The sequence below is a fragment of the Cinclus cinclus genome, chromosome 3 (genome assembly GCF_963662255.1).
Source record: "Cinclus cinclus chromosome 3, bCinCin1.1, whole genome shotgun sequence".
In the NCBI taxonomy this organism is placed as follows: Eukaryota; Metazoa; Chordata; class Aves; order Passeriformes; family Cinclidae; genus Cinclus; species Cinclus cinclus.
The window spans coordinates 14,557,043-14,584,854 of NC_085048.1; the positions used below are offsets into that span (position 1 = coordinate 14,557,043).

Genomic DNA, 27,812 nt, shown 5'->3' on the forward strand with positions numbered 1-27,812 from the left:
TTAATATTTCTTGGCATTAGGCAGATATTAAATAACACTGGAATGCACAAGACTATTAACATATTGACAGCAAAAGGGAGGAGGTTTAGCCAAGTCGAGAACAGCAGTGCCAGTCACGTCACCTCGGGGCACTCAAAAGCCATTTAACGCAGCAACCACCAGAAAGTAGGACTCCACTGAGAAATACAAAATGAGGATGAACTTCTTTCAGGTCTTTTGTTAATACAGTAATGCTGGAATGACTGACAGTAAAAATGAACAAATATTTGCATTCAGGAATTAAACAGAGTGAAATATCCACAAACTGCTAGTCATGCATTTCTTTTGGAACAGCAATTTGCTAATGCATAAATATCACAAAAAAACAATCTCCAAGATTTGAATAAATCACAGACAACTAGAAGAAAAAAAGCTTGAATTCTATTTTATGCCTTAAATAGATGACCTAAATATTTAAAATTTTACTTCACCATATATATATAATTTATATATATATTAAAAGAAAGTAAAGACCATTAGATAAGTGCAAGCAATTTTCCTCAAAAAGAAAATTGGAACCATGCCCAGGAAAGCTGCCTTTTTTTTTTCCTTTTTTCTTTTTCTTTTTTTTTTTTTTTTTTTTAACTTTCCACTCCATTCAGTCCACTTTTTTTTTTAACATAGTAATTTCCGAAGCAAAATAAATTATCTACCATCTTCTATTTTGGGTAAGAGTCCTACCTAGCATCTTCTCGGGAACTATGGAAACATCACCTTTGTCATGGACTAAGTGAAGTGGTGTCTCATCAGCCATTGGACTCTCTCGTAGCTGCATGTAAACATACCTTTCGATTAATGTTTAAAATGTGCAGAGTGAATTGTAACATTACGGGGAAGCAGAAACGGAGCTGCCGCAGGAGAACTGCACTGGTGTTAGTGGGGGGAGCACACACACACACACACACACACACACACACACGCACACACACACAAGATCTGGCAACGGGGTCTTATCCGCCAAGTGAGGAGGGATGGTTGAGAAGGCATCCGTTTGCGAGCAAAGCTTGAAGGACACAAGCCGAGATTCTCTGAGCACACTGTCCGCTTTTATCAGAACTGACTTGCGCTACTGGGGTCGCACTGTAACAACCGCACGATGGAGGGATCGCTCTTGGCACCTTTGATGAACTCTTCCAGCGACAGCTTACCTGACAGGGAGCAAAACCAAAACGGAAATCATTTTTTTAAAGTCAGTTATTCCTGTCACCATTTTGCTGTAGCAAAGAATCCCTCCTCACCGAGGCAACATAACATCTATTTAATCTATCGCAAAGGCATCGAGGGGAATTTAGTGCAATGCACAACAGCTAAATCCTACTCAAGCCTTTAAGCCCAAACGCATTTTTCTTCTGCAAAACAATCCAGCATAATAATTGCTATTTTTTTATTTAAATAGACAGTCCCAAATCTAAAAACAACTGTTCTAATACCATTTGGCAGCTTTTTGCTCAGAACCAGACTATAAAATAACATGACACATAAACACAAGTACGGTACCTGAACACATGTATGCTTTGAAATGATGCTTGTATTACTACAACATTTTAAATCTAAATATTTCAAATATCCCCACTTTGTCCTCTTGTTTCTTGTGACACGTAGGGCTGAGCAGTCATGGCTTCTCTGGCACCCACAAGGTTGGACCAGGGTTTGAGCAATGTGATCTAGTTCAAGATGTCCCTGCTCATTGCAGGGATGTTAGGCTAGATGACCTTTAAAACCCCCTTCCAACCCAAACTATTCCATGATTCCATCACTCTGCAAGTCACTTGCTGTGCCCTGTTGGGTGTACAGGAACAGGATGGGTTTTGTCTTTCCTTTTTTTTATAAACAAAGCCAGCCCTAGGACACATCTACTGCTATGTGTTGCTCCTGAGCACTTCTGGTTTATACATCTTTAGTTTAGGCCAGAGGAACTGATTTGGATGGACCTTGTAACAGTCTGAAAACTGATCTCTGAAGGAGCAACCACCCCAGCATCCCCTGGCTCCACCAGCTCTGTGGAATGGCATGGCACAGCATGGTATAGCAAGGAGGAAATATTCCATCTGATCTTTCAGACCTCATCATGGGGTGACCCAGCCCTCTGGCAGGTAGCTAGCACTAATAGTCCCCTACTCCAGCACTCAGAACCACGGCAGAAATAGAACATGGCAATATTAACAAAAATTGAAACAATTTTCCCTATGAAAAGGAATAGACAAACATTTTCTGCATCCCAAACATCATGTCTAGTGATCTCCCATTTAGATCATACATTCACCTACCCTACCCTCACACAACCCCCCAGGGCTATCCTTACCTACCCCAAACTGTTATGCTTGAGACAGGACCCACACACAAACATCTTGCACTTGGCACGTGCCTGCTGCTACTTTTGGCCACATGCACCTGAAGAGAGAGAGGCACCAGCTCATTGTGCCAGTTTGCAGCAGCCCCAGGATGTTACCAGCCTGTTATGGGGATGGAAGAGCAATGACCGTGGTGGCAAGCACACAAAACAGGTTGAACAGGGAGCAAGTAATATGGCAAGAGGATATGGCCTCGAGTTGCACCAAGGAAGGTTTAGATTGGATATTAAGAAAAGTTTCTTCCCCGAAAGGGGTGCCAAGCATTGGAACAGACTGTCCAGGGCATTTAAATGACGTGCAGATGTGACACTAAGGGATATAGTTCTATGATTCCATAATGACCAAGCCTTCCTCTCGTAGAAATTACAGAAGCTCAAAAACCTGTGGCACACTGATTTTTGGCTTTTAAGCTAATGTTCCTAAATTAAATGTTTTTAAGAAAAGAAGAGGCCTCCTAATTACCAGGATATTTATTAGCTTGCTCCTTGCCTTGTATTACTTAAAAGGAAAGCCCAAATCAAAATCTATTTGCAATTCCCAATAGTCAGATGGGGGAAGAAACATTTTCAGCCCTCAGACGCACACATGCAGATGTTACTCCTTGGCATTGCATGGCTTGTAGGGCTGATATTTTACTGGGAACAGGATTATTTTATTTCAGCAACAAAGTGCAACAGATGGAGGATCCATATATATATAGCAGATTTTGGGACCACTACTCCATTACACATCTGCATGCACTGCTACTTTCTGCAGACCAAAAATATTTTAATCATGTTATTTTAGGGCCCTCTACAAATCAAGCCAGGGGATAAAGTGCTAGTTTAGATGAAGTCAAAGGCAAAATACTTGAGGACTTCAGCAAGGCCAGGAATTTGCCCTGGGGACTGTAGCAGCAGACACCAAAATGAAGCCATAACATTCTTTTAAATAAACCCCTTTCTGTACATAAGATGGTATTTTTTCAGGTCTCCATATCTCAGGGCTAGAATCAAATCTTTGCTCCCACTGAGCACATCAGTAGGACACAGCTCCTGACTTTGATGTGTACAGTTGCCACCTTAGCCTCTGACAGGGTAATTCCCCGGGAAAAGCTCCACCTCAACTAGGAAGGGAGGAAACATCAGCAGGCTGATGAGAAGAGGAAATTGATCATTTTTTGCCTGTATTTTTCAAGCCCAAGGAAATAAGCCAGCACAGGTGGAGGGGCTGTGATGGGTACACTGTCAGATAATTTATCAAGTAGCTCCACAACCTAGTTTGGGAGCTGCTACATCTCCCTGATGCTCAAAGTGCAACAGAGATGTGTGACCATGTATGTACACATGCCATAAACATGCATGGAAAATAAATATTACGGACCCAGGGGAATTTTTGCCTTCAGGTGCCCAACCACATTCAGGACTCACGTTACTGATGACAAACCCAGGTAGGTGCAACCCTATCAAGGACAGTGGGAGCAAAACCTTGTACCAAGTTTTTGCCCAGAGAAAATAACCCAAAGAAAATGGACACAGGGATTTCAAAAGAGCCTTTACAGGAGGGGATTCACCTGTGAAATGTCAGGGAAAGACTGCTCCCCTACCAACCCCCCAGCAGGAGAATATACCCTCTGTTCACTACTCATTTATTCACCCTATTTACCATGGACCAGAGATGCTCAACAAGGCCAGGCAGAGACCAGAGGCACCAGTGGGGACATCCCTACCCTCTCTTCCTTCTGCCCAAATTCTGCCATCTACCAAGGCTAGACTAGAAAACCTCTGTTTCTAGAGCTTAGGAAGGGGTACCAGTGGCAATCCTACCATCATTGTTTGTGTCCATCTGTCTGAAGATCTTGTCTGTTCTCTTCTCAGGAGTGGATTCATCCTCTGGCATTTTCATTACTGATGAAACCATTTTGTAAATTGCCTGAGTATTAAAAAAAGTTTAAAAAAAGAGATATAAGAAAAACACAACCCAAATGATAAAGCACGGGACAGAGAAAAAATAATTTAAGCCTGTAGCAACAAAAAAAGACAGCTGACCCTGGCAGGCAGCTGCAGGATTTTACAAACCAAAATGAATGGGAATTTCTGACTGCAGCTTTTTTGTTTTTCTTTCCTGCATTCATTTGTACTCCAGAAGAAGCGCTGGGTCAGTTTAACTGAAAGTCTGCCTAGATTAATGTATGAGCAGGACTGAGCTAAAATACAGGAGACAAAGGTGTGCGACCCTGTCTTCTGCAGCCAGGCTAAGCTATCACCTCTTTGTCTGGCTCTCACCCTCCACCCAGTTACATGCATGAGTGTGGCATGCTACATGGATTATGGTGAATATGAATATACAGAAATAGGGGTTGTTTTTCCTTGTGGATGGGTAAGGAAATGCATCTTCAGACTTGCAAGAACATGAATAATGATAAGATCTCTTTAGAGTGTCTGCAGTCCTGTCCTTCCACCTAAATTATCCCACCTCAGCCATGAGGACCAAGTGTCAGAACACTGGCTGATGCATGACTCTCTTGCACTGCGCAGGACACACATCTCAGCTGCACAGTGGGTGACAAGCAGCCCCTCCTGAGGCCAAATCCCTGCCAGCATGTGGGGTAGGAGCACAAGGGACTGCTGCTTGCCCCCACTACAGCCCATGGTGTATGCGTCCTCTGCCTTTGGGAGACAAAGGCATGCTACAGCCTTTCATCCAGAGTTCACATTGACTCAGATTTGAAGACTCAAAGCATTAATTCCGAGATTAATCAGGTCAATAGAATTTGCATTTAGGGTTTTTTGATCCCATGAACATCACACTAAGAAACCCCCAGGGAGAGCTGCAGAATTTTGGCTGCAGGCCAGCTGCACAAGTTCCTCGTTCATATGTCAGGCCCTTTCCTCATCTGTATCTTGTAGGTCCCACCATGGGTCCCTCTGGGGACCATGGGGTCAGGAACCTCCCTGGGGCAGGAGTGACCCAGCACAGCACATCCCTCATCTCCAGCTCCAGCTGTCTGATGGTGAAGAGGTTACAGCAACACAAATAAGATGTCCAACAGAGATAATGCCTCACCTGCACTATTTCTAGCATTTCCCCACGGCTGATGTACCCGTTGCCATCCAGGTCATACATACTAAATGCCCACTTCAGCTTCTGTTCCAGCTTGCCCCGGGAGGTGACGCTCAGGGCGATGATGAATTCCCTAAAGTCAATCGTCCCGTCGCCGTTAGTGTCAAAGGTGCGGAAGACGTGCTCCGCAAACTTTGACGCGTCGCCATAGGGAAAAAAATTTGCATATATTTTTTTAAACTCTTCTACAGTCAAATGGCCCGTGGGGCAATCTTTTAGGAAGCCCTTGTACCACTCCTGCAGCTCATGGTCTGTGAACTCAGTGTTCTCACGCAGGTCCTGGAGCACCTCGGGGCGCAGCTTGCTGTTCTGCTTCCCCATCCTCTTCTGGGTCCGGGTTCAGCAGCTGCAAAGCAAGAGAAAATCTGCCTGAGCTCCAGCCACACTAGGCAGAGAGAGGCTGGGGAGAGGGAGAACCCTGCGAGAAACAGAGGGTCCCCCAGGGGCAAGGGGGTAAAAGGATAAAAAGGATGCTGTAAATCACCAGGTAAAGACCTCATTTAATTTGGTTTCCTTTTCTCTCCTCCAGGCTCTCCTGGTGACTAATATGCTGTGGAAGGGTAGGTAGTTCAGGAGGAAGTATTTGGGAAATATTGATTCTTATTATTAATCTTTATTATATGGGAAATAATAAAGCTCAGTATTTTAGTTCTCTGCTGCAATCCCACTCCTCCATCACACAGCTTGTGATGCCCAGCTCTGGATTCCTACACAGGCTGATCTGCTGCAATGACTGAGCAGGAGCGGGCAGGGACAGCAGCAGTGATGAAACGAAAAATTCATCTGTTCAAAAGTGAAAGTAAATGCAGCTGAACAAGAAGCAGGAAGGACAGGTGGCTCCGTGCCAGTCATGTTTGCATTGTCCAGATGCTCTTTGAAATCCTTTGGCTTACACAGCTTCTCCTCCCTCCCTACATCCCTTGTTCCACAGCACTGGGGGCTTGCCCCTGTGTGGTGGGGCTTGGTTGGTGCTCCTCGTGGCACCTGAGGGTCACAAGAGGGTGCAGCATGGCAAGCTCAGCATAGCCCATGCTCAACAGCAGCACCCCAAAAGACTTCTCTTTTTCTCAGCTGTGGAGGCAGCATGAGCAGATAGATCACTGTGATAGCAGCACCAGCACAAGGGATTTCATCCTTTCCAGCCATCCCAGAGAATCAGAGAATAAGGCTTTTTAAAGCAAAATGTTTGGCAAAGCAACTCTTTTCAGGTTTACTGGGGTTTATACTTTTAGTAAAGCTTATTCAGTAGGTTCAATATTCCCCCACAAGGGTCAAAGCTCATTTAAATTCAGGATTTCATCAGGATATCAGGAGAGGGCTGGGTCTGCACTTATGCAACAACAGGAAGAAAACAAAACCATGATAATTTCTGCCTTTTATCCCTTGCAGTCTTTCATGGCTACCTAGCAATATCAAACTGCTGCCAAGCTAGAGGTTCAGCTGCATGTCCTTTCCCAAATTCAAGAAGTTCATTCTAAAGTGTGCACAAAGTCACATCCAAACCCCTGTGACTGGTTTGCATAAATGAAATTTCTCTGCACAGACTGTTGTGCGTGTCAGGTTTGCTCAGAGCTGATGCAGAAGACAGTTTAGTAATAGGCCAACACTGCAGACTACCTGGAAACTGCAAGAGTTGAGCTGCAAAGCATGCAGAGACCAGGAAAAACAGGGGCTAAGTACTTCCCAGACAGCAAAACTTCCAAGCATTCATAAGAGCCCAAAAAATTTAAAATGCTAAAGGTCAGCAAAAAATAAGTTGCTCTACAGCGAAATGTAAGCTTGTTTTATTTGTATTCCACTTAGTCTGTGCACTGCCTCAGCAATGTAAAAAATCCACATCCTGCTCTGTGGCTTAGTGCTCAGAGACAAAACCCAGCCAGCTGCTCGGCAGTTCCGTGCATTGGGCTTAACAGACAACTGTGTTATCATTAGCACTTCTGTTTTCCAGAAAAAGCTGCCAATATTTCAACTCCAAAGCTTTATTTTTGTCCATCATATTGCAGTTTTCTTGACCTACCTGACATACCTCTGCTTGCTCCCTACATGCAGGGATGTCACTTGCTCCTGATTCCTGCCAGCATCACCCCTAGGAGAGCATTAGACTGCTCTCCAGTTAAACCACTAACTCTCAGCTACTGCCACTACCTTTCCATCTTTGAATCTTCCCTGCTCCAGATAGTCATCCTTGCAGTGCCGACAGCAGAAAACACAATATTCTAGTCTGCTGAAGTCAAATTGCAGAAAAGAGCAGCTTGGAGCAAATAATGGATCAGATGTGGTCCTTTTCATTAAAGAGCAGAAATTGTAACAGTATGCTCTTGTCCTTGGGTGAGGAGGTGCCTGCAGTTTCCAGCCTTCAGCAAGCCCCTTCAGTTCATGATTCCCAGATGCTTTGTAAGAACTAGTGTCTGGGTCGAAAAGCAGTCCCTGCTTCACCAAGCACTGCCTCAGAATTCCCTGGGAGAGAGGGAGGAGGAACAGTAGAGCACACTTAACGCAGGAGCTGGGCTTTAAGCAGAAATTACCTCAGCTTTATTGACTCACAGGGTTAAGGACTGCAAAACTTCCAACTGGTAGTTAAAAGAGGTTTGAAAAGGTTTAATATAATTTCTCCCTCTTCCTAGAATACCTTCATTATTCCTGTTTCCTTAAAAACAGAGACCCCTTGACAACAGAGAGGGGAGGTAATAATTCTTCTTGCTACATTTCACTACTTCTAGTGGCAGATACATCCTGTTATTTGAAGAGATGCTCATTAAATATCAGCTTCAAAAACTTAATATTCACACAGTCTTTGCATTCAAAAGATTATGGCCTTTTTAACCCTTTCTCCTCTTTCACAATGCTTTATATCAGTAGATGTGCAATGTTCTGAGCAACTCTTTTTTTGCATATGAGCTTTCTGAAAGTCTTCATAACATGTTCAGCCCAAATGCAATCCTACAGTTGTAACCAATTTGATGTGAATAAGTAAATAACCAACATTAACATTAATTTATTAAAGCCCATCCAAAAAACCCAGCTTTGATGTAAATTGTGTAGCAGGTAGCTCCTTCAAAATGAAATGCCTAAATATCTCATTAATCATGACAGCAACCCCTGCTGCTGGCATCCAACTGACATTTCATTCAATTGCTATAAAATGCTTTCATCAAATCACCTTCCAGAGGCTCAGCAGCTGATTTAGCCACAAGACCACTCAGAGGATGGCTGCTAATGGAAATCACAGGGAGCAGGGCTGGGATGCTCTGGTCAGCCCTGTGATTAGGGCTGTGTTTTGTTGCTTTTCTAACCGAGCCTTTACCAGACAAATCACTTGTTGCAGTGGGTGCAGAAGGCAAGGCAAGAGAGACATCCTTGCACCCAACATTGCCCTGGGCAGTTAGCAGAGACCTAACTCCAGCACAGCCTGCCTTTCCCTCATTTCCCATCACACCAGGGTGATATCCAGGGAATTGATGCCACATACACTGCAGTGAGGTCTGTCCCTGCTCACCTTGACGAGCAAAAGCCCTCAGAGCATCTGGCAGTATCATAGCAGTAAGAAAAACAATCGCAGGAATGCCCTTGAGGTGATCAGACAAGGAACAGCTTGGTAGCCTAAATGCAGAGCTGAGGGCTTAGCAAGTCGATCACTGCTCATGAAAGAGACACTGGGCCATGTAAGGCTTAAACGGGGGAAATCCAGATGCACTTTTATTCCAGTGCCACACCAAAATTTTTGTTAAAATTATGTGGTGCTGCCGCTTGTTCTAATTCTAATTAATTCAAGCCTGGCTCAAAACCGAGCTGCCAGAGAACTCCCACCTGAATGTAATCTCTGTCCTTTTTTTACAAAAAATCAGCAATGATCTCACAGAAAAAGTCCAGCAAGGACCAAAAAGGTCTTTTACTGAGGCCAAGACACACACTGGCATCCTGGTTTCTGCTAGGACAGAGTTTGTTTTTTTCCTAGTAGCTGGCACAGGGCTGTGTTTAGGATTTGAGTATGAGAATAATGTTGATAACACACTGAAGTTTTAGTTGTTGCTGAGCTGTGCTCACCCCAAACCAAAGACTTTTCAGTTTCCCATGCTTTACCAGTGAGGAGATGCACAAGAAATGTGGAGGAAGCACAGCCAGGACAGGTGACCTGAACTGAACAAAGGGATATTCCATCCTGTGATGGTCAGAATATAAACTGGGGGGGATTGCTGGGGCAGGGGGCCGATCACTGCTCAGGGATGCACTGGTCAGCAGGTGATGAACAATTGTACTGTGCATCTCTCGTTTCTCTTGGATGTGACCTCTCTCACTATTTTTATTATCTCTCCTTTCATTACAATTGTTATCATCATTGTTGTAATAAAATTTTATTTCAGTTATTACACTGTTCTTATCTCGACCCATGGATTTTTTTTTTTTTTTTTTACCCCTCAATTCTCCTCGTCCCACTGGGTCTGGAGTTAAACCACAACAGCGAGTTGTGCAGCACTGGGATGAGTAACTGTAGCAAAGTCTGAAACAGCTAAAGTAGCAATTCTGTGTTTTTACCAACAGATGGACTGGCTGTCGGCATCCACGCGCTGAAGTATTTGAAATACTTGTAACAAAGCTCAGGGCATCCCACTTTCATAAGAACTCTCCCTCAACCACCAGTTACAGCCAGCAGCAGCAGGCTTTGGCCGTGTAACCCAGAAAGGCAGAAACCAAACCAGCTTCTTACTGCAAAGGTTGTGAAAGCAAAACCTCCTTGAAAGGAGCTCATGATGGGATCCTTTCAGGGAATCAGTTATGGCTGGAAAAGGAGGAATAACTCCTTAGAGATGTATTTCCCTGTGCAAACCCCCTTGGATAGTAATTTAGTGCTAATAAAAAGAGGAAAATTGATGAAATGCCTGCCTGTAGGACAGAGGTGCTCTCCAGCTGAGAAAGACAGTGCATAGAGAAACAGAACAAATACCCTTCATATTATCTGAGCCATCTGCTTTGCAGGGGAGAAGTGTAGCACCATTTCTCTTGCAGTGCTCACTTATAAGGCAGAATAAGTGTGTCAAATCTGTTACAGTCATGAAGCTGTAGCACAGTGCCTCCAGGACTGCAGGAGCCTAAAGAAAATGAACAGTATAAGCCAGGCAGCAAACACTGCTCTGGGTTGGCCTGAAATGCAAGAACCATGTTGGCAGAGGTGGAAGATTTTTTGTTAATACCTAAAGCACCAGATCTGTCAGTGAGGCTCTATTTTTAAAAGCTTGATCCTTGTATTAAAAACAAACAAACAAAACCCCGAACAAAACCTCCACAAACAAAGAGCAAACCAAACCAACCAACCAAACAAAACCCCACAAAAAAACTCCCCACAAGCAGTCCAAGTGCAAGAAGCCTCAGCCACTAAAGATCTGTGTTGCCACAGTTCTGGAGCACACTCTTGAGAACACATTTCATGCAGGGGTAGCACCAGCTCACAGCAGCCCAGCCAGCACACAGATGTGTTTAGGAAGCCTCCAGCTCCCGTGTGCTAAGCTGCAAGAGGGAGATGGGTTCCCGGACACCCCAGCTAGTGACAAACGTTTAGGTAAAAAATGATCATGCAGCAAGCGGCTGCAAAACAGGGTTACAACAACACCCTCTGGAGCAGGCTCTGCAGAGGGCTGGTCAGCGGCTCGGATCCGAGCTGGGGGAAATGCGCAGTTACAGGGGCTGGGACAGATAATGAACTCCAGAGTGAAGAGCAGATTTTGTTACATGTTTTAATGTCAGTATCCTAAGCAACGAGCGTTGCAACAGACAAGGCACAGGATATACAAATACGTTGCTATAGATATCTGGTCCTGCCTGGTAAACTCAAGTGAACTTCTTTCCTGCCCTGCGGCAAAAGCCGACACCCGCACACCAGCCGCTGCAGCACCTGTCTCATTTTCCCAGGCTGCAGACACGGGGCCAAAAGTAACACCTTTTGACAAAGTCTGAACTGCAACAAAGAGTATCTTTACCTCTTGAAAAGCTAGTAAACAGAAGCAGTGAGATAAAAGAAAAATCTTAATCGATAACGCCGCAAAAAAAATTCAAATCCTGCAGGGTTTGAGATGTGAAAGGCTTGTGTCAAGAGGGGCTGAAGCTGCTTCTGCTGCTGCCTTCGCGGAAACAAAGAAAAACGAAACCTGACAAGTAAAGAAAAGACCACTCTAAATAAATCAATGCTTTTCTTAAATTTTTCACTTCCAGTAACTTATTCTGCTTTTATTTATATAAGAAACATTGCTTATTTACAACTTACATTCAAGTTCAATCTTTTTCAGAAGTTTATTAATATAAACAGTGGGTGAAGGGGAAGGACCACTCTAGGTACCACCCACATTTTAGTTTCAGAAAACTCAGTAACAACTCACATATGCTCACTGAATGTCCTTCGAAAGGTGGAGTCAATTGGTAAAGAGACCTCGAGCCACCCCACTGTGTTAGTTTATCCATGAACACATAGCCAGGAACTGTGTGGTCTTGAAAAACTGATTCCATGGTCTGGGATGAAATCCATTACACATAACCACCTACCCTCCACCTTGCCAAAGAAGGATATAATTACAAATGCTCCAACCCTGCAAATGGCTGTGTGAGACAAATATTTCCAGGCTAGCATGTTCATTTAATGGAGTCAGCTGCAAAGGCTGGAACAGAAAAATTCACTTACATGTGTCTGGGTTGTTCCAATCTATTGAAGTCACTTTATTCAGGATTATATTCCTGATTTACAGGGAAAAATCAGTTAGTCCCTGACCTCGAGCATCAGTACATTACCCTGAGAACCATTTTACATTCAGATCACAAGTGTGTGGTGAAGAGGTGTTTGCAGATCACAGTGGCAGGTTCTTTCCAGGTGCTGGAGCCACAGCGAGGAGCCAGGGGATGCTGACACCTGCTGCACCCACTGCTACCCACTGTGCCCACCAACACTGACCCCCGCCAGCAGAGGAGAGTTTGCCATGGATGGTATGGTTAAAAACTACTGAAAAGAAGCAAAAGAAACACAAACTACCCCCAAACATTCATGAACTGTTGCTAATGAGTAATAAATGAGACCCATGTTGGGACCAGAAAAGTGGCAATTCTCTGGGGAGCTCCCGATGATGTTCTCCAGTTCAGGCAGGAGAGCTTATTACTGTAAAGGGCAAATATTCCCAATGCAGTAAGAAAAGCACAGAAATATTTCAAGTAAATTAGGAAATTGGGTTAATTTGGATGGGAGCAGTTTGGGCACCAATGCAGTTTGGGCAGTGACTGCAGACAGGAAAAGAAAATCATGAATGGATTTTCCTCATCTCCTCCCTTTGTCCTTTTTTTTTAAACAAAACCAAGGGACAAGCAGCCAGTCCTACTTTTTCAGACACTGTGCAAAGTTGGCAAGGCTTAAAAAAATTACAGTTTGTTTACACAATATTGCAGATCAAGGAAAATATGTCTGCACAATGTCTTACTGCACAAGGTCTTTTTCTGAGAAGGCTGGGTTGCATGAGGAAAAACTCACGTCATGTTCACTGAAATAGTATTGTAATACATAATTTTTAATAAAACTCAGTGAGTGCAGGACAGGGGAAGGTTCCTGATAGGAACCGGGAAATCAGAGAGAATATTTTTAGAGAAAAGGAAGAAAAATGACAAAAATTAGCACAAGGCACTGTGTTGTTAATAGAATTAAAACAACAGAAGTAGCACAGTTGGGTTGTTTTGTCATTAGACTTTAGAAGTTTCCTATGATGCATTTATTCAATTGATGAAGGTACATCACAGAAGAATTCTCTACAGAAAAATCATAGCCCTGGGAGAAAGGAACCCAGATTAAATTTCAGAAGAATTTGTCAAACTCTAGCAGTAATAAGAGCCAGCCAATGGCACCTGAGCAAATTCTGCAGCATCAGAGCCACTCCTGTGGAGAAGATGGAGAGTTTGGGGACAATGACACCAGCTAACCAGACAATGACAGATGATACCCAGCCCTCAGGCATGGTCTGCAAAACCATCCTCACTGCTAATGATACCTAAATAAAAAAAAGGAAAAGATCTGACATACTTCCCTTCCTCAGCTGCAGGTAATGTGCTGAGATACGGGGCTTGGAGGAATCAAGGGGGTTTCAGGGTAGCTACTTTGAAACAGAGCAGGGAAGAGAGTTGGGTTTGGTTTCAAAGAGTGGAATATGCCTTATTTAACTAAAAAAGTCATTCTTTAGCACGTGTATCCTTAGCGAAAAATGATGGCTTGAGAGGCTACCTAGAACAGACACTAGACAGAGTTAAAGGAATAAAGTAGTTATTTATTAAAAAGGCCTTCAAAGGATACAGCTTGGGCAGTACAAGAGCCCAGCCATGGCTACACTCAAGATGGACCACTGGTCATGAGTTTTCACACTTTTTAAGTTTTGGTCCACTTATATATTGGGGTTAATTATCCAATTACAGCTTCAGGTTATGAAGTCCCATCCTCCCACATTGCTCTCCATAATTCACTGTTGTTTATACTTCTTGGGCCTGAAGCTACCATGGTATTCTTGGTTCTTGGGCTGGAAAAGGATTGCTTTGGCTAACTAAACTGTAAGAACTTGCCAATGCTTCATGTGAAGTTCAGAGTTATATACTAAAGCAGTACAGAATCTGGAAAATATGAAAGCTAAAACTTAAGGCATCAAAAAGATGCTCCAAAATGTGGCTTTGGAGATATGCCAACCAGCTATCTCTAACATAAATTCATCATTAACTAAAAATATTAAGATATACCAGGGGAAAAAAAATTCAACCAAAAGAGAAAGGTTCTTTGTCACCAACATGTTCAACCTCCAAATTCACAGCTATTACTAACAATTTCTTCTACTAATGCACAGGTTGTTTTTGTTCCAAGAATATTAAATCTAATGTATATGCACCCATTCCTTTTATTAATCTAGATTTCTAAAGTACCTTTTTTTAAAAAATTGATCATCACTTCAAAATATCACAAAAGCCACAAGTTAAACTCTTTGCAAAAATACACTCCACTAAACCAAAATTTTTCTCAAAACAGTGTTCTGTTTCCCCTTCAGTGGTAAACACTGATAACAGTAATCAAACACCTTTATTTTCCTGTTTGTTGAATGAAAAGAAACACTGAAGTTTCAAATCTAACAGCAAACCTGGATTTTTTTTTCCTTGCAGAGATGTGAATTAAAAACTGAGAGTGAAATAACTACACGAGAACAGCATCCCACCCACAGGAAGGAACCTGGTTCTGCTGGATGCAGCAATTCAAGGAGCAGAAGACCAAATCTGCTGGTAGGAATCAACCCAAGCTCCACAATAGCTAAGGATATTACTCAAGTTGTGGACCAATCTCATGGGGGTTTTTAAAAATTCATTTTTACAATCAAGGAGCCAAAATTACAATGATTACTATCCTGTGCAGGAAAGCCATGGACCCAGGACAAACCCTGGACAACACGTCACACCAGGAACATGATGCAAGGTTTGTGTTCAGGTTATTATCAGGGCAGCCTTTGTGCCTTGAGAACACAATAGCATGCACCTTGTTATTGATTATGGCAACATTTATGCTGGGATGTGGACACCCAGCTGTCCTGCAATGTCCTGCTGTCCTCCCTGGGTGGCAAGGACTGCCCATGCCAAGGCACACCCAGGCTGGTGGCTCCCCACAGGCAAGGGGCACGCATGGGCATTTGCCCAAGGCAGTGCCTTGATGGTGTGAACTCCAGACCAAATGATCACAGGGATGAGCACAGCACTGGTGCTCCTTTTAGCTGGATCCTGAGCATAATGGGCCCTTTTGACCAGCAGTGATAGACCAGCCGTGACCAAATCATCCTCTGGCCATGCATGATGCTCAGGGATACAGTAATACCTTCTTACCTCTCACTTCAGCTTCCATCATTAAAAATGGGAGAGTTATCTCCAGAAAAAAAGCAAACCATATGACTTTGTGACTAGTTCCTCTAAAATCCCTACAAAAATGGGCACCACCCCTTCAGTGAGCTGTCAGAGACAGCACTGACTGGACTCTCCCAGCAGGCAAGACTAAGGCAAGAGGAGGCTGGTGCAGCAGCACAGCAGGACATCTCCAGTCCCAGCCCACACATTTAGTAGTTGCAGCTTCCATTAATCCTGAACACTCAAGAGTTTGATTTGCTCTTAAGTGCATTCACTATAAATTATGCAGAACAATATGACTGTCTGTCTCCAAGAAAGGGAGTGCTCCATATCAGAGGAGAAAGAAGAGACAGTGGTAATTTTAGGGGCACCAAGAATAGCCCTATGAAAATCTTTTCTCCCTTCTGGCATTTCTGTGTAGCATTTAACACTTCAATGCAAATCATCTTGGAAGCAGATCATGCAGTCTGCACTCAAGACATCACTTTTCTCATTAACCTCCACCACAGGGCTCCATCCCCAGCAATACCCATGCCAAATGTGTTTTTCTGAGCACTGTGAGGGCTGGAGCTGAGCCTCAGTTAGCAGGCTGGGTAAGAAACAAATGGAAAATCAAATCATGCTGAATTTTATATTTATATCTATTTGATGCCAATAGTGGCCAAATGGGTGTACTTTCTTCCCTAACTGGGTATAGTAACAGGAAGATGTGATGGTTTTGAAGCAGGAAGCATCCCAACAGGCTTGGGGTGAGAAGAGCTGACCTCCACCTGAGACCACATAGGGGGCACATCCTGTCCCACAGCCTTGGTGCTGCATCGGTGAAGGTCTCGACTGCAAAAACAGGAAATGTGCCTTCTCTCAATAGTGATATATAAGATGGACTTTCATGCTCACATGAGGAAAAGGGGATGAGGAAGAAAATCTACTACTGACATCCCCTTAAAATTGTTCTCTCAGGAAAGATCTTAATGAACTTTATTTTAGTGAATGCAAAAAGAGCATCTAATCCATAAGGTTTTAACATATCAGGCCATGGACAGATAAGCTTTCCTGGGTAAGGCACAACAGGTGGTCAGGATACTGACCTCAGCCAGTTTGTAACCTCTTAATTTACCACTCTGGTCTCTGAAAAGATCCTAAGCTACACCTGGTATCAACTACTAGTCTGTTCCACTTCTAACAGGACTAAAAAAATCCTACTAAACCTAATTCTGCATCTTTTGCAAACCAAGATCCACACTAGATCCACACCAGGCTGGCACTTTTTTTTTTTTTTTAAATTCCCTTTCCCCAAGGATAACATTATCTATCTCCCTGGAAGCTTTCAGCAACTTTTCTGCAGGAGGAGAATGTATCCTGTGCAAGAAACCATGTCAACAAGATCTTTCCGTAAATGCAACATTTGCGTAAGATCAACACAATAATTTATCATTTATTTTTTCCTCTTGAAAGGAACAGGAAAAAAGTGTTTAAAGGCTGTGGCAGTGGTTAAAAGGAGGGCTCTGATGGTGGAGGATGGTGCAGGAATCGAAAGTTTCTGAAGTGATGCCTTCTCCTGGGGTGTGCACACATCATTTTTCAGCACAAACAGCAAGGCTGCTTCCCTTTGCCTTCAAGCCTGCTAACAGCTCTTTGTTGGCACTACATATGTTGAAAAGGGAAGGCCAGCAAATGTACCACCCTCAGGGTCAGTCAGTTCCATAACTGATACAGATGTGTGGAGTCACACTGGCATTGGGGGAAAGGTTCCTGCCAGAGGAAGATGAAATTTTATTTGCTCAGCTGAAGCAAATAAAGCTTCCAAGCAGGACCATGGAAGAACCACATAAATCCTCCAGCCAACACTCTCCCCTGACTGAGCCTGCCATTCAGACTCTTCTTATCCTCCCTGCAAACACAGGCATGATCCTGCCGCAGGACTTCTCTGAGATAAATGTATCACAACAGAAATAATCCCACATTTCCCCACCCCTGCTCTGAAGAGAGTAAGCAGTAGTACCTTAAAAGCATTTTAGGCCCTTGCATTCTTGTGGTTAACACTATTTTTTAAGCTTCTTGAACCTCTATTGCAAAGATTGTGACTTGTCAGACCTAATTTGAGCCCTCCTTTAAGTTTCCCAAGTAACACTCAGTGGCAAGAATCAAAGAGCTTCCCAAAGGAGGGCTGACCCTTGTATTTCCTCTGCAACTGAATTTCCAGCTGCAGGAGGATAGTGGGGCAGCATAGACAGATGGGCATTCATACATCCCATAGCCCAGAACAGAGGTCTTCAGCATTTTGATGCCCAAACTCTTGTGTTTTAGAAAAGGAGAGGAGCTACATCTAAGGATGACCCTGCTGAACAATAGCACAGCCCTGGCGTGCTGGGTTTTGGAGCGACTCCAAGCAGGGTGGGACTGTAAGAAAGTGGACAAAAGGTTTGGATAGAGATCTACAGAGAGGAAGCGCTTCCTACTTCCTCCACAGAAAGGACCAGGGCTTTAAATAAACCTCCTGAGCTCTGCTGAAGACTGAAAGGGTTGCTGCTGGAAGAAAGTCCTGTCTGACTGGAACCCAGCTGAAGGCTGATGGGGCTCTCCTAGGGGATTCTACTGCTCTATTGCAGTTTCCAGCATGCTGGTGGGATCTGGGGGAGGGCTGGGCTGCCCACAGTCCCACTGTGACTGGCATCAACTAGACAAAAAAGCCTGTAAAACCTCAAGACAGTGCTCTCAGCTCTGCCACCAAAGGTGCAGAGCCAGACTTGCCTGTCAAGCACATCCTTTGATGAAAAAGGTAAATCAAAGTGTACATTTACACTCTGTAATGCCATTTCAACATTATGCCATTTCTCAGATTCATTTACCTTTTAGCCCTTCCTGGTATGGCCTATGAGGCTGCAGCAGCATGTTTATTCTGATGGACATTCAATCTGCTCCATTTCCCTCAGCTCCTTTCCACACTCCCCACCTCTGCAGTCCCGTAAGATCTTCCTCCTTCCTCTCAAATGGTCCCACACACAGGCCATGAACACAGCAGCCAGAGCTGGGCAACAATACTGATGAGAAAATGACTGGCACTGACAAAAAAAACCAACCCCCTCCTAACGAATACCAATGGAATATTTACTTCACTTGGATGCAACAGAATCAGACCCTAAACACAGTAATACAGACTTGCAAGCCATCCGGATCTTTCCTCTGTACAGTGCCACATCAATTATCTTGTCCATCCATTTTAGAGTACATACTCAGTTGTAATAACCCCATCTTCCCTGATCTCTACCCTGAGCATCAGCCCACAGCAATAAGCCTGTTTGTTGTTTTCCAACCTGTCCTTAGTCTGCTAGAGCACCCATTGCTTACAACCCAAAAGAAGACTCCTACTGTGGCAAAATTGCTAAAATTTACATCTCAGATATTTTCAGTGATCTGGAAGACTTAATAAAAGAAAATAAGAGAGAGAAGGAAGGAAACCATGGGTTTGCAAAATATCAAGACTAGACAGATTAAGAGGCAATGTGGAAAAATATACTCCAAATTATATTCTCAGATTATATTATATTCAAAAACAAAGCTACAGGCAGGTCAGAAGGAACAGAGTGCATACACTTCTGCTACAGTAAGAAATGGCTTTGCTCTGCAATGGGATGGAATAAGCAAATTTCACATTCCTGGAGGAAAAAATTATTTCATTAATGGCTTTGCACAAAGCAATTACCCACCAGTTTGGAACAGACATCTGTTGATATTGACCTGCTGAGACAGACATTGAAACTGCACTTGGTCCTAATTTGGGAAAGTTCTCATCTCCTGTCCTGCTTTTACAAAGGAGTAAAAGAGTCAAAACTACTTCTCATAGCAATTATCTACTGGGCTTTGGCTTCACTGGACAGCAAATGGCTATCAATAAATAAAACTCAATAAATAAATGTTAAAGAATTCCCAGATTTCCTCTACTAATCCACACCCCATGGCAATCTGGTTAGCACTCCACTGGGGAGGTGACTCTGTTGGGCTTAAATAAGGCAAAGTGCAGTAAGAAGCAGCCCATGCAAACACCAGATTTGCAGCCAAGAGTGAGAAGGGTAGACCTGCTCAAGTGCCAGCCCTGGGAAGGCATATCCACCACTGGCATGCACAGAAGCAAAGATGCTGAATGCCACTCCTCCTGCAAATTCAACATGGCTATTACAGGTTATTTCTGTATTTCTCGTTGTTTCCAAGCTGTCCTAATGTCCTATTAGCTTTTGTTACTCAGCTTTGTCCTAATGGCTTAAATACAGAGCTATGTCAGAGTGGATATATCTTAATATACTTGTAATTTAATGCAGTCAATACTCATTATTTTCAATATTCCTGAAGACGACCAGCTCCTCTAGGTAGAACTATGTTCAGGCCCTGATATGGCAGTGTAGATCAGTCAGTGGCTTTCTTCCTGAGCTTTATCCCAAAAGCCAGCCAGGCTTTGCGCCCACCCCTGTCAAGTCAATCCTCTACTGGCTCAAAAATTGTCTTCTAATTTGAGCTCAAATGTATTCAGTGCTGGTAACCACACTTGCTCTGGTCCCAACATCATCTTCTCTGGAACTACCCCTCTGCTACACATAGGGATAACAGCCATCACTCCCACATCAGCCTTGGCTTTCTTGGTTTGACTGAGCAAGTTCTTCTTGCCTCCTCTCAGACACACAGTGTCCTTTCCCCATGTCACAGAAATCCTTCCCTGCACTTAGTGCAGCGACAGCCTCCTGACCCCTGGCACTGCACGCACCATCTCAACACCAAGTTTCCTTATCTGCACTGGGCACTCTTCCAAGAAGGGGATTTGCCTTTTGACCTTAGTGCCTTGGGTCAATCTGTGTTCAGCTCTGCCTGGGCTCTCCTCCATACTTCCAGTGAGCAGCTTCTCCCCTGTTCAGGGACAGACTACCCTGTGTTTCATGCCTCTTCTGTTCCTGCCATCCAAAGGGGTACCCTGCTCCCTCAGAATGACATCCTGATCTTTTTTTCAAGCTGATGGCAAATGGCAGTGTCATGGCACCAGATACATGACCTGTGCACCCTGAATGTGGAGGTTAAAAAATCCATCTGCTGAAAAGGCCTGATAGATGAGATGTAAAGCTCAGAGGAAAAATAACGCCAAGAAGTAAGTGATCCAGCACATTCCTGGAACATCTCCACATGTAAAACCTAGTAGTGCGAGTCATACAAGGATTTTTCCAGTTTCTTCTCTAGCTCTCAGTGTCAGGTGAATGAGGAGGACCACTTTTATCATTCATCCAGTGCACAAACAGGGAATAATAGCCTATCTATTAAAAAAAAAAAAAGTAGAGTTGTACAAAGCCAACCAACCAACCAAATGCAACCACACCCTCAACTAGGGGAGACCACAGTCACTCTCTATTTGTTATTCAGTAGGACCTGTGTACTACACATATATATTTATTTCTATTTTATTCAAAATAAAGGGTTTTTTTGTTTCCTCATAAAGGGTGAAATTCAGATCTGGCACATCAGAGGAACAGCTGAAGCACACATAAAGTCCATCAGGCAGCTTGCTCTGAAAATAGAGTAAAAAAATCCCCCCTTACTAAGCAGCGAAAAAGGTGACTGAAAATACCCCTGAATACTGCAAGCAGGCTGTAGCTCCCTTGGAGTGTGAGGAGCCTCAGGATCCACTGTAGGGGCAGCAGAAGCAGCAGTTCAACAAATATTCATGCACACTTACAGGTCCATGGTGCTTGTAGTCAATGAGAGATTTGCTGCTGAGAAAACTACTTTTTTTCCCCTTTTGAAAGAAATTTTACATCAAAACAAGTGTGTCTTTGCTGCTCTAACCCATGGGTGGACCCACAGGGATCTTGCACAACTCTTCCCTTAGCTCCAAGCAGCATTTGCACCACAACATGACCTTCTGCAAACCAGAAACTCCCTCTGGACTGGATCACTGTGCAAGCCAATGGATGGGGAAAAGCTTTGCAAAAATCCCCCAAGTTTGCCAGAACTTTGGGCTATGTCATAATGGCACTTGGATGTACACTGGAGCAGACAGGCACCTTTGGCCAGCTCTGCTCAGCTGGGCACTCACCCTGATGACCCAACACTGCTGACGTATGAGTCACTAAAAATGTCTCATCATGCCACTGAATAAAATCTGCGTGTTCATAAAACCCCCCATATTGACTTTTCCTATGGAAAGTGATTCCTTCTCCATTGGCACTGCTCTTTTCAGCAGCAGCATGCACCTCGAGGCTGCACCATGAACTCACAGGAGCTGCTGGGGGAGCACCTCAGGCAAAGCTCACAGAGCTCCTCAAAAACAGCACCACTCTCTGCCCACAAATAACCCCACTAAAACATCCAATTTCTTGATGCTGTTGTTACTGCCAGGATTTCCAAGGCTGCAGCTTTCCAGGAGAAATCCATGGCATGCGCGCGCTCCAGACCGTGCTATCTTTGATACAAGTAGCCTGGTTTCAAACATCAGTACAAGCAGTGAGAGCTCCCATTTTTTCACTAAGAGCACATCTTAGGCTAGTACAAGTTAAAATTAACCAGTGGCAAAGCCTACTGCTCCAGCTCTGCAAGGGGGAACACCTGCCAGTGGCTGTCCCAACACAAAAGCAGGATGCTGAAGGGCCCCTGCTGCGATACAGAGAAGTGGCAGCTGAGATCTTGCTTCTGCTGTGCCAGGCACCATATACTGGGCCAAAAAGAGTCTGTTGCTGTGCCAAAAATTGAGTAAGTCAAGCTGAAAGACAGCTGATGGGACTTCCCTGCTTTGCCAGGCAGCTGGCTGCAGAAACACATTTTGCAGCAGCAAACATTACCCTCCAATGATGAGGTAGACAGTCCTTTCAAGTCAGTCCTTAGCAGGTCTAAAGATGGGCTAGAGATAGAAGAGCTGTCTGACAAATGGCAATGCTTGGAAAGCAATAAAAAAACAACAACAAAACCAGCCTTCCTGTCTTCAAAAGGTTATGTTCCTTTTTCCTACTTCTGCCTCCCAGACTCTTAAATATAGTTAAATTTACCCTGACTGAAAATATTAGAGGTCTCCTGCCTTAAACTTGAAGAACATTTTTTCCACACATACAGAGGAATTTTGCTTACCTTCATCAAGCAGTAGTGCCAACAGTTGTTATAGTACAATATAAATATTAGCCCTTGCCAGTAAACAAATGCAAATTTTGGCACTAGATCAGACTGAAATAATCACATAATCACAGAATGGTTTGAGTCAGAAGGGACCTTTAAAGATTATGCAGTTCAACCCCCTGCCATGGTCAGGACATATCACACCAGACGAGGTTGCTCAAAGCTCCATCCAACCTGTCCTAGAGTACTTCAATACATAAAGCATCCACAATCTGGGAAACCTGTTCCAGGTTGTCACCACCCTCACAGTACATTTGTTCCTTATGTCCAATCTAAACTTACCCCCTTTCAGTCTAAAACCATTGCTCCTTGTCACTACAGGGCCCTGAAAATACCCCACATTTTTCCATCTTTTTATAAGCCCCTTCATATTAAAAGACTGCAATGAGGTCTCCCGGGAGCCTTCTCCAGGCTGAACAACTCAGCCTTTCCTCATAGGAGAGGAGCTTCATCCCCCTGATGATCTTCATGACCCTCCTCTGGATTCCCTGCACCAAGCCCATGTCCCTGCCTGTGCTGAACGTTCCCAAGCTGGACACAGTGCTCCAGGTGAGGTCTCACCAGAGCAGAGGGTCAGGAACACCTGCCTCATACCTGTTGCACTTCACATGGAAAAGCCCAGCTGGGGAATACCAACACGGATTGAGCAAACCTGCCCGACAGACTGAAGAATATATGCACAGCTACACTGAACCACAATAGTTAGAAACTCTGTTTCCATGCTTTATTTATTTGTATTTAACAAACCAAAACCCTAAGTGCCAAACTGAAGGTGCAGTGACAACCCACACTACAAATATTAGCCACTCAGATCATTAAAACACTCGAGAGATTCTTCACTTCCTTCTTTGCATGCCCTCCTAATCGCTACACTTCTTCCAGCCTGATAGAGCAATTAAAAAATAATCCATTTCACTTTCAGTTTCTGACCAGAGAAAGCACCACGGGTTCACAAGCCACCAGGATTTTTTTTTTAAATGAGAAATGCTATTCTCCATATCCTTTCAGTAAATAATCCCTGTGAATTTAGGTATGAAACAGATCTGCAAAACAAAATAGGCAAGAATGTAAACTTGGTGTCTCTGCTTCAAAACACTTGGAGCCTCACCTAAGGAGTGACTTGGCTGGGAAGCTATTTATTGGAACAAAGAGGCCAAGTGATGCAGGAGTGCTGAAGGCATGACAGGGAGGGCAGGGAGTGTAATACCTAAGCCAGTTATGTAAGCAGGGAAGCACGGGGTGAAAGGACAGGAGGACTCTGTGGGACGTGTGGCAGCCAGCCTCGGAAAGCTCATAAGGAGCTTTGGCAGGACCTGGCTGCCCCGCTGCTGGGGCAGGTGACAGGAGCCAGGCTCCAGCACCCCGAGCAGGACCCAACCCAGCACCCTGAGCCACAGACACAGGCGCTTTGCTGCTGAGCTTTGTGCTCATGGCCCACGAGAGTGGAGCCTGTGCGATGCTGGGGAAAACAACAAAAGGGCTTTGGTGCTTTCTCTACCATCTATTTCAGGTTTTAATGCTGGTTTTGCTCCCCCCCTCCCTAATTCACTGCTGAAGTGCCCATGGACAATGAGACTGTTGAGCATTTACTACAGCATGAGATTAGTTTGGGTTTCAGTTTCTGCTGAACCAGCTCATTTCGTTCCACATTCTTACAGGAACAGATGCTAAAATATAAAAGGGCAGTCAGCATCATAAAGGCAGAAAAAGGAAAACCCTTCATACAACAGCATGAAGTTAAAAATACTTTTTTCACAGCTTTAGCCAGAGCCACTCAATAGTTTGCTCTGCTGTCTAATTACATAACATTAAAGAGGCAAGAGACTATTATTTTTTCTTAAGAACAAAAAGCCACAAACACATACACACCTCAAAATAACAAAAACCCAACCAAACACACAACAGCTAAACTGGCCAAACTGGCTGGATTAAAAGAAGCGTTCAAAGAAGCTAAACAGAAAAATTAGTTTTGTCCCTTTCCATCATGCATGACTGCAGTGCTGTCTTCAGACACCAAATTCAATTGCTGCAGCAATTAGTCACAAAATTCAAGGCGAGCTGAAACTGTGAGATACACCAAAAGCATCCCTGTGCTAGAATCAATTCTTCCCCCACAGAGGCAAACCAAGCAGATGCACAACCTGTAGCTCATAAAAAGCCACAAGCCATCCCTGGACTGCAATGGCAGCAAGGACGAGGTGATGGCAGTCCTTGCCAAACAAACTCCCAGCCCTTGTGCCACCACTCCAGTCAATGCAGGAGCACCTCTTCCCTTGGATCACCTCTTCCCTGGGTGCTTTGGTGCTCAGTGGCCACAGCCCAGAGCATCCCCACAGGGTCATGAAGCAGAGGTGGAGCCACCAGGGCTGGGACTTGCTTTGGATAAAAAGATAGGTGTAAAGAAATTCAGATTGCCTAATTTCACTACACCAGCCACTTTTCTCTTTCCACAAAGTTACATCCACCAATTTTATTCTTTTTCAGAAAAGTCACAAGTATGGCAAGATGCTTCTCCACACAGCTCTGACATTCAGATGCTTTGACAGCTAGATGGGCAACCTGCAACCCCTCCAGACACTGTTTAAAGTACCTTTTACACACAGATGCAATATCCATTATCCTCTAATGCTTTTAAAATGCTTCTCATTAGCCACCACAGATGTGCAACCCCCTGCTTGGCAAGCCCACACCTTCCTGGTGCCACTCCACCAGCCCACAGCTGTGCCTGCCAGCACCATCTCCTCCAAGCTGTGGGAAAAATACATGCATATAGGCCAGAAAAGTGAGATCACAAAGGACAAAAACCACTGATTTTCCCATGAGGTTGCTTCACTGCTTGACACAAATTTTTCCAGCAGGTTTCTGAACCTCTGTGAGCTACCAAGCTGTGTAGCATAAAGATGCAATGTAAATAGAGAGAGGTTGCTAGGACTAATGACATGGAGTCACTGATAAAATTTAGGAGGATTTTCAGACAAATCTTTCCAAATCATTAGCTCCTGAATTTAAGACAAATGAGGCAGGTTCATGGAGGTTCAATCAAGGTGGAGTAAAACAAATTTAGCTGGACATGGACAACATAAATGTATCTGCTGATAGCTTGGGCCAGAACCAGGCTCCACAACACCTTACTGATGACAACCTTGGGGAATTTCAATGCTGCTTGTAAAGAGCAGAGAACACAATGCAACCTCCAATTGCTTTTGTCAACTTATTCATAAACATCTTAGTATTATGAACATTTTAATCACCTGTGCATTACCTACACAGTGTCATTAGGTTTTCTTTCAAAACCAACAAAATATAGTATCCTTCATGCAAAAATAAACTCCCAGGCCAACTCTTGACAAACACAGCTGTACCATCCATTCAGCCAGGAGATGCCTTTCTCCTTTCCCTGCAGCTCTCCCCAAACCAGCTCAGCAAACCACCCCAGCAGTCACTGCTCCTCCCTGGCTGGAGAGCAAAGCCCTCTGCAGCTGGCATGGAGGTGCCACACAGTGCCCAGTGGCTCTCAGGCCCAGTTTTGGCACCAGTTACATCACCCTATCACCACACTGCAGCCTCAGCATAAGGAGCTGCCATTACATTACACATTGTTGATGGCTTCACCATTTCTCTGCTTGCTCACCCATTTCACCTAGACCTCTAAGTCACTCCAGACCTCTAAACTACTCTCTGGGATTTAAGGTTTAAAGCCAACTCCTTCCCTCACTGCCAAAATATACACTTGGCACTGATGGAGGACCTAAACATTGCCCCACAACAAATACGGGTGTAGAAGAACTTTGTGCAGCCATGCCAAGTGGGACAGACTCCAACTGACTGCAGTGTCACCCCCTGGCACCCAGAGAAGGAACAGCCCCACATCAGCAGCCCCACTCCTCACTGGCTGCCCAAGAGGGTGCTGGCTGCCCTGTACTCCCCCCTCACCTCACCCCTCCAGATGCCCTGGGCTCAGGCACGAGGGTCTCCAGGCTGGACTGGCCACCCCATCCCTTTCGCTGCTCCTTCACAGCCCTGTGTGAACCAGGAAGTGGAGGCAAGCCAGCAGTTTATTTTTAACTTTTTTTTTCTCCCTTAAATAAAAAGCAAAACCACATGCATAAACCACACGTTCACGCTCACTCCACCCACTGACGGGTTTTACATTTTGCATCCTTCCAATGCTCAAAAATTCCTAGGCAATGATGTAGAGGAGACATCACCCCACAGATTTCCATTATGGCCCTCAGTGTCCCTGTTCCTACTGGCAAAATAAGAGTCTCTTAAGCGCTGAATTAAGTCTGTCTACAAAGCAGGCAAAGCCTGAAGAGAGATGTCAGTGAGGGTGACTGCTCTCAGCTTGTCTCCCCCTTTCCCTCCATCCCAAAAACCATGCAGGACATCCAGGAGCACTGGCAGAAGCTGCGGCTCACACTTCCAAAGCTGGCTCTTGCTTCTGTTCTGCAGCTCCTCAGATGTCATTACTTGTAACTTCTTTGAGTGTTTCAGATAAACAAGTTACAGGATCTCAAGTGACTCCTCAAACTTTAGTTTCAGAGGTGCAGGCAGGTGAAAGAGTTAAAGGGTTTCCCAGCAGCAGATAGCTTTGCAGACAACAGGTCGAATTTTTGGAGCTAGGAGGAGACCATCACTCACCTTGGGAATTTTTGGCTCAGAACTTTGCTTCCCTCATATTTAAAATAAAAAGTTGAAAGATCCCCTGTTTTTTCCAAAATGTCTATTGAAACATCACCTTCTTTAAAAGGAAGGGGGGAGCTATGTCAGTACACACATATCTACACCTTGAGCAGCAAGACTTATGAATCAAAGCAAGAAAAACTTTCAAGGAGCAAATACATTAAGATAAGACCCAGTTTGTGCCCACAGTCTGATGTGGCTACATTCAGGCTCTAATGGCAAAATTACCTGTTTTCAACTTCTTGTTCAAAGAGAAACTCTGTACCAGCATGGTGCCACTCAGACATGAACATTTTTTAATACAGAAATGCCTGCTTCGGAGCTCTGAAAACACTAATTAATCACAGCACTGGCTTTATGAGTGATCATTTGCAAACACCATGCCAGCTCTGCACCGCCCTGAGATTGCTGGCAATGCCTCATCCCAAGCAGAAAAATGTCCTCAGTACTTGCTGAATACCATAATGCTTGGACAGCAAGTGTAAGCCATCGGTTTTGATGAATGCAAACTTGGGAGATAAAACAAAGCACCTGAAAACATAAGAAGGCATTTGCCTCAATTTTAATATCTCCCTACTGACTTTTACCTCCAAGACAAGAAGAATTTAG

General features: G+C 44.2%; 1 protein-coding gene across 1 annotated transcript; it reads right to left on the reverse strand.

Annotated features, from left to right (window-relative positions):
• Positions 1–26,541, reverse strand: HPCAL1 (hippocalcin like 1). The gene is made up of 4 exons (XM_062488482.1): positions 26,454–26,541; positions 5,436–5,838; positions 4,196–4,301; positions 1–1,187 (listed from the first exon to the last, which is right to left on the reverse strand). Exons 2-4 carry the CDS (start codon positions 5,811–5,813, stop codon positions 1,090–1,092), a joined length of 582 nt encoding a protein of 193 aa, XP_062344466.1. The 5' UTR covers positions 5,814–5,838; positions 26,454–26,541; the 3' UTR covers positions 1–1,089.
• Positions 26,542–27,812: the final 1,271 nt, after the last annotated feature.

What these genes read in the sequence shown, in the direction of transcription:
- HPCAL1 (XM_062488482.1), bottom strand. Translation starts at nt 5,813, where the DNA reads ATGGGGAAGCAGAACAGCAAGCTGCGCCCCGAGGTGCTCCAGGACCTG. An exon ending in AAATGCTAGAAATAGTGCAG is followed by an intron (nt 4,302 to 5,435) that starts GTGAGGCATTAT and finishes TTTAATACTCAG; the next exon opens with GCAATTTACAAAATGGTTTC. An exon ending in GATGGACACAAACAATGATG is followed by an intron (nt 1,188 to 4,195) that starts GTAGGATTGCCA and finishes GCTCCCTGTCAG; the next exon opens with GTAAGCTGTCGCTGGAAGAG.